At 56.6% G+C, this 10679-nt stretch overlaps 1 protein-coding gene across 1 annotated transcript in view; it reads left to right on the forward strand.

The window, feature by feature from the left end:
* The window catches only part of LOC102501492 (putative phospholipid-transporting ATPase IIB), a gene marked incomplete at both ends in the record, with an annotated part of 192556 nt that overhangs the window by 74497 nt on the left and 107380 nt on the right, over window positions 1–10679 (forward strand). Inside the window, 1 exon segment of the mRNA XM_014586915.1 lies at window positions 1003–1083. Within this exon segment, the coding sequence (XP_014442401.1) occupies window positions 1003–1083 (81 nt within the window).

Here is a 10679-nt window from a genome sequence, read left to right on the forward strand (position 1 = left end):
GGGGGGTGGTGGCCGGCCCAGCGCCCAGGAGCGTCTCCCTGCTGAGAAGGCGGTGCGGCCCTCATTTGCCGGGCCCTGGGCCCCTCCCTCTGCCTTCATCCAGGCATCTCCTCTGCATGCTCTCAGCGGGGCTGGAGTCTGGCCTGCCCTCCTTTTCCGTCATTACTCTTTCTCCCATTAATTGCATTAGTTTTTATCAGATGGTTGATTGAATCTTCCATTCATATTACGCGATTTTTGCTCGAGGACTCTTTTTCAGTCTCAGATTGAGTGGTTTTAGTTACGCGGGGCTGCCCAGTGGCTTACGCTAGCCCTGACAGCCCTCAGGAGGTAGAGTGTATCCTTAGCTCCGTCCTGACTGGAGCAGAGGAGCTGGACAGGCAGCACCGTGGAGGCACTGGTCCTGCATGTGCCCGCGCCCCGCACAGTGGTGGGTGGCAGTACCGGCATGAGGCAGAGGGCAGTAAGCCCCGTCCCCGCCTTCCTTTCTTTGGAGCACAGGTCATCATGGCCGCGTCCAGACTTCACTCTCCGGCCGGCCCTATGCCTTAGTTAGAGGAGCCAGTTCCCACATGGCTGACCTTGGGTCACATCCTGGCCAGTCTTGAAAAACATGCCATGCACATGTGTGTGCTTGCCTGAAATTCCAGCAGGTTGGAGAAGTGGAGAACATGAGCACGCCCTATTTGGGGGGCGTCCCCCATCATTCTCTGGTGAGTGCCTACACTCTGGCAATAGAAGAAATAAATGGCATTTTGCCTGAGGTTTTGGTGCACACTGCCATTACAGCACAGGGTCTGCTCCAGCCGGGAGACACTGCCAGCCCTGCTGAGCCCGACCCTGGTCTTCAGGCCCTCCGCCCTCCCTCAGTGACCTCACAGGGACCACGGGGCCAGCGAGCACTCTTGGTGAATGACACGCAGACAGAATTAATTAGCGAATGGAAAGTCCCCACTAATTTAATTTTGCCGTTGAGGCTAATCTCAGTGATCTGTGTTCCAGGACCTTTTTTCGATCAGTGCATACGTTTATGCCCAGAAGCCACAACTGGACATCCACAGCTTTGAAGGCACGTTCACCAGGGTGAGTCGGTCTCGTCCCGTGGACTCCTACTCGTGTGTGCGTGGTAAAGGTAACAGCCTTTATTCTCAGAGAACATGCCAACCAAGAATAAACCCACGCAGGAGTTTTGAACTAGAAAGTGAAGCCTGCTAGAACATTTCCAGTTCCTGCATTCCCCTATCAAGGGTTTCTCTGGGCTGTGCTCAACACGGTGGTTCTGGGTGTTCGGCACGTTTGCAGAGGTGAGGTGCTCCTCCCCTGAGGTACTCTGAGTCAGTGAGGTGAGGCCCTTGTCATTCGGCGTTAGACCGTGGCCTGGAGCGCTGCGAAGGCCGTGGTGTTGCAGTCTCGTCTCACAGAGTGTTCATTGTGAACGTTGCTCGAGACACTCTCCTCACGTCACGTTCCCGGATGTCATACTGTTGAGGCCTGCCCTTCGGACGCATGAACCAGTCGGTGTGGGGAGAGTGAGAGCCCCCGTGGGGTGTGATCACACAGCCCCTTCTCCCCCATTTCTCCGCCCCGTCAGGACTCGGGCAAGGACACACACATGCCTCGTGGGCTTTTCAAGCTGTTGGGGCTGATTTGAACCACGTTCAGCCTTATGGGATCTGGCTCCCCAACTTTGGACACCGGGCTGGCCCTACATTCTTTTAAGTCTTGATTTTTCTTAGAGTGCTCTTTTTTTTTTTTTTTGAAGAGGTTTTTGCTATAGGGCACGTGTGCTCGCCAGACAGACAGAGACAGACAGAAAGTGAGAAATCACCCCCCAGGGGGGATGGACACGCCACAATCCCTTCAATCTCCTCCATTCTCCTCTTGGGATCATGGACACACATGCACGCACACGCACCCAGCGTGAGTTTAAGCCACGGTGCGAACCACGGTCAACTACATGGGAGTCCAGCAACATAGCCATTACACTAGCTGCTGGTCCCTCTTATGTGCTCTTAAGAGCAAAGCTGCAGACATGTCAGACAAGACCCCATCCTCTGAGCACCTGCCGCCTGGCCTCTTTCAGGTCCCCTACAGGTGCACCTCCTGGTCATCCCCAGGTAGGCCTCCAGGCACAGAGCTCTCAGGAAGTACAGGTGTCTGACAGCCTGTCAGACAGGGCACCGCGGAGCAGTTCCCACCAATACCTCTGTCCGAATCCAGGGCTTGGGCACCATGATGTGTGGCAGGGCACACAGCAAGGGCTGCCCTGCTCTGTGAGAGCCGGCGTGGCTCCTTGTGGCCCGTCCTCCTTCAGCCCGAGTCCGCTCCGTGGGATGCCCCTCACCCTTCTGGTTACGCACACGGTTCTAGGATATGAAGCTGCTGGGGGCTCTTGGGGTTGGGACAGCACCTCTGGGCACTGTGTCCCTCTGCCCCTCCTACCTTGGCCTCTGCTGTGAGTCTAGCTATCCTCCCAGACACCCCTTGGAGAGGAGCCACCTTTGTGGGCAGGTCACGCCAGACCTACCTGGACCTCCAGCTGAGAGTGCCCTGTGACTCCCTGCTTCCAGCTCTCATGCCTGTGGGCAGTTCCAGGAGTGTCCCTCAGCCTTCATCCTTGGTCACCAACCTGAGGAGCAGGCGTGGCCCAGCCCTGATGCCCGCAGGTGCTGCCTGCACGCCGAGACTTTGTGCCCCGCTCAGCTACAGCCCTGCCGCGTGCTCTGTGAGCAGCAGGAAGCCTGGCTGCAGTCTGGCGCCCTCCCGTGTGGGCCTTGGTTCCTGCTCACAGATGTCCCCTGCCTTCTCTGCCTTCTGTCCCCCACTCTATTGTGACCGAGGAGAGCGGAGGGGTGGGGGAGAGCAGCAGTTGTGACAGGGTGCTGCTATATTAGGACCCTCCTGCTGCAGCCTCCCAGTCAGCTAGCATCTCCCCAGGTGCTCAGCGGGCCGGGGCTGGCCTGGGGCCTTCCGCACAGTGCCAGCTCCCAGGCTATCCTGCTGTCTGCGCCACCCCACACTGGCCTTCCTTTACCTTCTGACACTACACACACAACTTGTCCTGTAAAGACGTTGCTGATCCTGGCTCTGAAGCCTTCTTCAAAACATCTCTTCTGTCCGGCAGGGCTGTCGCGAGTCCTCTATTCTCCAGAGGGCTAGTTCCATCTTTGCCTTCAGCCTGGTTGTGATTTATGTCACCTTCACAGATTCTGGCACAGAGGTTGGATTGTCCCTGTCCTGGCAGGACAGAGAAGGAGTCATCCTGATCAGGGTAGGGACAGAGATGGGGCCGTCCCATCAGAGCATTTAAGCCACGGCGCGAACCACGGTCAACTACATGGGAGTCCAGCAACATAGCCATTACGCTAGCTGCTGGTCCCTCTTATGTGCTCTTAAGAGCAAAGCTGCAGACATGTCAGACAAGACCCCATCCTCTGAGCACCTGCCGCCTGGCCTCTTTCAGGTCCCCTACAGGTGCACCTCCTGGTCATCCCCAGGTAGGCCTCCAGGCACAGAGCTCTCAGGAAGTGCAGGTGTCTGACAGCCTGTCAGACAGGGCACCGCGGAGCAGTTCCCACCAATACCTCTGTCCGAATCCAGGGCTTGGGCATCATGATGTGTGGCAGGGCACACAGCAAGGGCTGCCCTGCTCTGTGAGAGCCGGCGTGGCTCCTTGTGGCCCGTCCTCCTTCAGCCCGAGTCCGCTCCGTGGGATGCCCCTCACCCTTCTGGTTACGCACACGGTTCTAGGATATGAAGCTGCTGGGGGCTCTTGGGGTTGGGACAGCACCTCTGGGCACTGTGTCCCTCTGCCCCTCCTACCTTGGCCTCTGCTGTGAGTCTAGCTATCCTCCCAGACACCCCTTGGAGAGGAGCCACCTTTGTGGGCAGGTCACGCCAGACCTACCTGGACCTCCAGCTGAGAGTGCCCTGTGACTCCCTGCTTCCAGCTCTCATGCCTGTGGGCAGTTCCAGGAGTGTCCCTCAGCCTTCATCCTTGGTCACCAACCTGAGGAGCAGGCGTGGCCCAGCCCTGATGCCCGCAGGTGCTGCCTGCACGCCGAGACTTTGTGCCCCGCTCAGCTACAGCCCTGCCGCGTGCTCTGTGAGCAGCAGGAAGCCTGGCTGCAGTCTGGCGCCCTCCCGTGTGGGCCTTGGTTCCTGCTCACAGATGTCCCCTGCCTTCTCTGCCTTCTGTCCCCCACTCTATTGTGACCGAGGAGAGCGGAGGGGTGGGGGAGAGCAGCAGTTGTGACAGGGTGCTGCTATATTAGGACCCTCCTGCTGCAGCCTCCCAGTCAGCTAGCATCTCCCCAGGTGCTCAGCGGGCCGGGGCTGGCCTGGGGCCTTCCGCACAGTGCCAGCTCCCAGGCTATCCTGCTGTCTGCGCCACCCCACACTGGCCTTCCTTTACCTTCTGACACTACACACACAACTTGTCCTGTAAAGACGTTGCTGATCCTGGCTCTGAAGCCTTCTTCAAAACATCTCTTCTGTCCGGCAGGGCTGTCGCGAGTCCTCTATTCTCCAGAGGGCTAGTTCCATCTTTGCCTTCAGCCTGGTTGTGATTTATGTCACCTTCACAGATTCTGGCACAGAGGTTGGATTGTCCCTGTCCTGGCAGGACAGAGAAGGAGTCATCCTGATCAGGGTAGGGACAGAGATGGGGCCGTCCCATCAGAGCAGGGATGGAGATGAGGTCGTCTACACCAGCACAGAGGCAGAGCTCAATTTTCTAGGGCAGAACGCAGCCAGACTGGCACAGTCTTTGGGTCCTCGAGTCTTAGCACACGTTCCTGAGTGGGCTGGCACATAGGCCTGTGGGGACAGCCACCCGCCTAGCGCAGCCGCCCGCCTAGCACTGCTTGCGCACCGTGCGGGCCGGGGGTGCGGGACCTCACCCAGCGCTCATGCTGAGGCGGTGCCATGGGAGGTTATTAACGAGAGAAAGACAGAGACTTCCGGCTTGCGTGGTCATTTGCATACCTAGACATGTATGGGTTATTGCAGGACCTTGGTGTAATTCACATAACGCTCCTTCGTCACCTTTATTGAAGCTTCTAATAGGGTTTTGTTTTCCTTGTTTTAAGTATCGCAGTCTTGAGTTCTAGATTATTTATCTTATTTATTTTGTTAAGTGAGATTTTTGCTATAGGGTTCATGTGTTCACTGGAGAGACACAGAGAGACAGAGAAAGAAAGCAAGAAATCACCCCTGCCCCACTCACCCCAAGAGGCAATGGCCATGCTGCAATCCCAATCCCAAAGGAGAAGCCTTTTGGGATTTTGGGCACACTCACGTGGGCCCAGCATGAGGTGTTTTTGTTTGTTTGTTTGTTTGTTTTTGAGCCTTTTTTGCTATAGAGCATGTGTGCTCACCAGAAAGAGAGAGAGATGGAGAGATAGAAAGTGAGAAATCACCCCCCAGGGAGGATGGCCATGGTGCAATCCCTTCTCCTCCATTCTCCTCTCGGGATCTTGGGCATGTACGCACATGTGCCCAGCATGAGTTTAAGCCACTGGGTCCAGAACTCGAACCACAGTCGACTACATAGGAGTTCAGCGACTTAGCCATTACACTAACTGCTGGTCCCCCCAGTATGAGTTTTAAGCCACTGGGACTCGAACCACAGTCACCTACCTGGGAGTCCAGCTACGTGACCAGTATGCCATCTGATGATCCTGAGTTCTAGGTTATTTTAAATAAAAAATCTTTGTGTGCATTTTTCAGAAAGGAAGAAGGAGAAAGACGTGTTAGATAACTAGTTTTGTAGCTAGATGGTGGAATTCAGTTTAGTGTTTACCCACCGAACGTCGCTTCGACGTGATAACCACTTCCCCTTTGTAGTGCACGGCAGCGACGGCACATCTCTGTCAGCAGAACATCCTTGCTCGTTAAGTGAGAGAGCAAGGGAAGGTTCCGTGGCAGCAGGGCACACGGTGAGCCCGCTGCCACGCACAGTCTTGCACGTGGGGCCCATGCTGTGTGGGCACGGTCTGCCCTCTGCTCACCCGCGAGGATGTCCGAGCCACTGCTCAGCTTGCGTGTGACGGCCTCTGTTCTTCAGTGTCTCGGCGATGCCCTTCATACCATTCGCCCCGCTGGCTGCCCAGGCCTTGGGCATTCTCTTGGAAGATGGGCTGGAACCTCCACCTCTTTGGGGTGGCATCTCATCCAGGGCTGCTGATGTCACCTGGGGCTTTGCTGTGATGCGCTTTCTGCTGAGCTTTCTTTTGCAAACGATTGCACAGGTATTGTTGTCTGTGGTTTTTCCAGTCAAAATTCCTTCTTGTAAAACGCAGATCTCTGTCAATTGTTAAATAGGGCACACTATTGAGAAAACAGCTTGAAACGATAACATTCGCATTCTCCTCCCCAAAGCAGCTTAAGCCTCTCACACTGTATAGCCTTCAGGAGAAGGAGCCCACAGGAGAAGGGATTCAGAGAGAACTCCTTTCCCGCCCTCCCAGTCTGCACTGTGTCCGGAGAGCTGGTGAAGGACTGGCTTCAGAGCACCTTCCCGATTCTAGGAGCACGTCCCACCCGTCGAGTCCATTGCGGTTACAGGATGGGAGGAGGCTAGGGTGTCATGTGCTCCTCGGCCGGTCCTCGCGTTGGCAACGGAAACCCTGACGTGGCCGCGTGGCTGTGGAAGAGCACAGGCGCAGCGGGAGTGCCAGCCCACAGTCTGTGACTAAGCCGGGGAGCCCTCACTCGCATGTGTGGGGGCTGCCAGAGGGGCATGAGTACACAGCTCTTCCACCGTCTGCTCACGGATGCCGTGGAGACACCCACGCTGCGGAGAGTGTGGGCACTGGTGCTGGTGGCACCTGCAGGCATGAGGACCTCACATCCCACTGCGAAGACCCAGCATGCGTGGCACACAGCACCCTCGTGGAGCCTTCTGTGGGCCTAGACACTCAGCCCTGCAGATGCCTGTGGCAGTCAGAGGTCGAGCTGCGAGTGCTCTGTGGTCTGCTCTCTCGCTGGCCACATGAGGCCTGTTCCATGCAGGGGCCCACCCACACTACACCTGCCAGCCCTGTGGTGACGCCCTGAGGGTAGCTCAGGGCTCTGGGGGATGCGTCATCTGCCCCGAGAGTGCCGGCTCATGGGCACAGCGACCAGGGTGTGCTGTGGGGACCTGCGGAGGAGGGAGGGTGAGGCCGTGCCCACGCTTCTGTCTCCACTGCAGTTAGACACACAGACATCTCAGCTCTGCCCAAACGTGATGCAGATAGTCTGGTCATAGAGGCTTCGCTCCCATCCTGCACAAGTTCATCTTTTTGTTCTACAGAATCGTAAAACTCCAAGGGGAAGCTCACCTTCCCTGGACTTCGCATTTGGGAGTTGGACAGTTTGCCTGTCTTCAACAGCGCTACTTTAGTTACGAGCAAAGGGAGTCTGAGCCCCTGCCTGGTGTGTTCCCTGGAAGAACAAAAGCAGCATTTTAGGCAGGAGGGACTTGCTCGAATATTCATAAGTACTCTAAAGGCTGTGGATAGCTGTCAGCCACTGGGCAGGAGCGGACTCTGATTCCGGTTGTGGCTGGTATTTGTGAATGTTCTGGCAGCATCACGTGAGCTATATGGAGGTGAGACGGGGGCCAGCACCTGGTGTGCGGTTAAGATGCTGGGCCCCCACATGGCTGACCACAGTTCGAGTGCCCGACCTGCACTGTGACACTCATGCTGGGTGTGTGTGCGTGCGTGCCCAACGTCCCAAGGGGAGAACGGAAGAGCAGGGACTGAGGTGTGGCCACCCCGCAGCGGGGGGTTCTCACTTTCCCTCTCACCGTCTCTCTCCAGTGAGCACTTGTGCCCTGTGGCAGAAAAAAAAAAAGAAGAGAGAAGAAACAGAAAGGGAATGATTGAAGGCCGGCGTTTGTAGCTCTGCGGTCCTGATGGAAGCACAGCTGTCCTGCTGACTCTTCCTCTCATGTTTCTCCATAAACATGCACAGTTACTGTTAAGACACACTTGGACAGGCCAAAATTCAACAGTTTATTTAGACAAAGGGCGGGCGATTTAAATCGGACAGCCTCCCGGAAGATGGCTTCCGAGAGACCACGGCGAGCCACGCGGTGCACAGGGAGTGTGGGGCGGGACAGACAGTGACGTGTGCCAGGAAGACGACATCAGACGGAGACGTTGTGAGGTCAGCGAGGGGCTCCACGGGCAAGCGGGAAGGAGCCGCACAGACAGCCCGGACGTGGGCTCTCCACCCAGCTGTGACCGGCATGGTCAGCTGCAGTTTAGTGACCAGCTTGGCAGTGTATCTGAAAAAGCCCAGCCTAGGTCCCATTTGGGCTTATCCAGAGGGCTCCAGATTTGGGAACGCAGCGGCCAATTTAGGCTAGAATAGTTTACTTTTTAATATTATGTTAAATAATAAAGTACCCAGATTTTCCAATGAAAAATACATTGTCTTGCTATTTTGCATATCCAGCCATTTAATTATCTGTAGACTTTGGTAAGCTAAGCTAATAAATGTGACAAAGTATGACATATTTTATATCATAAACTCATTCTAAGAAGTAATTCCTAAGGGTCTGTAAGATTAAAAGCATTTGTGTGTGGCCACAGAAACCGTATTCAGCCATACTCTGGAATTTGCACACAGTAGGTATGTTCCTTTACAGTGGGGTAGTGCACACAGTAGGCACATCCTTGTATGCTAGAACAGCGTATATACTAGACATGCTTCCTTACGGTGGACCCGGACGCACAGTAGGCACACGCTTCCTTCAGTGGACCAGGGCGCACAGTAGGCACATGCTTCCTTATGGCAGATTAGGGCACACAGTAGGCACACGTCTTTAACCAAGGGTGTGTGAGTGGAGCACCTGCTTTTCTGTTTTTCGCAATTTGTGAGAAGGTACATTGCTTGCCAGAGGGAGGGAGGGCAGAGTGAGAAAGCGCCCACGGGCGGGGCCCTGCCACAGCCCCTGCTCCCCTCACTCTCCTCCTGGGTCTCGCGCAGGCTCCCACGCACCCAGCCTGTCTCTTCAAGGTGCCTGGTCCGGCTGTGCACTGTGCCCTGTGCAGTCCGCCACGTGAGGGCCAGCTGCCCTGACCACCATGCAGTGGCCGGCCCTTTGTTTTGTTCTAGGTTACATGTGCGTTTCCACGACAGGAGGGAGTGGGAGGACAAGCACCCTCAGCAGTTCTCCCCGCATTCAGGACTGTGAGCAGGAGTTTCAGCTCTTGCCAGGGAGGCCGTGCGCCATGGCACCCTCCCACACAGGGCAGTGGGCCTCGTGGCTGTCTGTCTAGCAGTGCTCTCGTGAGCCGGTACAGGCTCTGACCCAGCGGAAGCAGGGACAGTCACAGAGGTCAGATGGAGCACTTCTCTCTCAGTGCACCTTAGCGAGAAAGGGCAGGACTAGCTGGGGGGCACTGCTGCTGAGTTGCCCTGTGGCCGCGGTTGATGTCAGCACATAGTCAGTGACTTGTTGCCTGACTTGAAATCATTATTTATTTTTTTAGAGATTTCCCCTGTAGGGCATGTGTGTGCACAGAAGAGACAGGAAGAGCCGGTGAGGGGGTGAGAAATCACCCCTGGGGGATGGCCTCGTCGCAGCTCGTTCTCCACCCTCTTCCTGGGTTCTTGGGCGCACACACAGCCCGTATGAGTTTTAAGCCACTGGATCCAAGACCCAGACCATGGTCATGTAGTTGAATTTCTAATGACAAGTACCCAAGGTAACAGCAAGGCAGTTTAAAGAGGAATGCAGTATGTGCATGTTTGTGAGAATCACACAGCAGGGTTCCCCTCCTGAGTGAGGAGGTAGCCTTTTCCCAGCAGGAGAGCGCGAACCCTATGCGTGGAGACGGTGGGGCGGTCTGAGATGCGCCCCTGCTCCCCCCCTCCCCAAGGGCTGGCGTGCTGTGAAACCGCGAACTTGGCCTGTCCTCCTGACGTGCTGCAGTGCCTTCATGGACGGTCCCAGTCATTTCACTTACATTAAATAAACACTAAAATAATGGACTGATAATGGCATTCTACTTTTTTGTCATTATTAATTTGCCAGAGGGTGTGTGGGCTCACCAGAGGGAGACAGAGGAGAGCACGAGAGCACCCTGTGGAGGCGGCCTGCAGTCTCCTCCCCACGCCTCCTCCTGGGTCCCGGCATGCCCGCACTTGCCGGCACGAGTTTCAGGCCCTGGGTCCCACTGGTGACTGTGCGCGCTCCACTCGCCAGCTCTGCTCCCCGCCAGCCCCCACTCCGCGCCCTCCCGGCCCGGCGTGCGACGCCTGTGGCCGGCTGGACGGGCTTGGGGCACACGTCTCAGCAGCAGCCGTCGGAGGAGGTTGACCCGCCTGTGCACGAAAGTCTCGGCATAGAGAACACACTGTGGGCAAGCACCGTTGTTGCCTCAGGTAAGAAGAAGCTCTTCGGTGCCTGCGGGAGGAGGGGCCCCGAGCAGATGTTTCCAGGGTGCCAACACGGAGGGGTGTGGCCCAGCACGCACCCGTCCCGGCAGCGCAGTGGCTGTGCTGCCCTCAGGGTGGAGGACCTGCATGGCAGAGTCACGTGCCCTGCAGGAGCCTGCCATCTCTGTTTCCACATTGTCTCCCGACGTCTTGTTAGCCTGCCGGAGTGGGGCCGCAGCAGTCCTGGTGGGGGGGCCCAGGGCCAGTTTCAGTGGGGCTTACCCACTTCCCGCCACACACCC

The sequence above is a fragment of the Tupaia chinensis genome, unplaced genomic scaffold (assembly GCF_000334495.1).
Source record: "Tupaia chinensis unplaced genomic scaffold, TupChi_1.0 Scaffold000166_1, whole genome shotgun sequence".
Taxonomy (NCBI): Eukaryota; Metazoa; Chordata; class Mammalia; order Scandentia; family Tupaiidae; genus Tupaia; species Tupaia belangeri.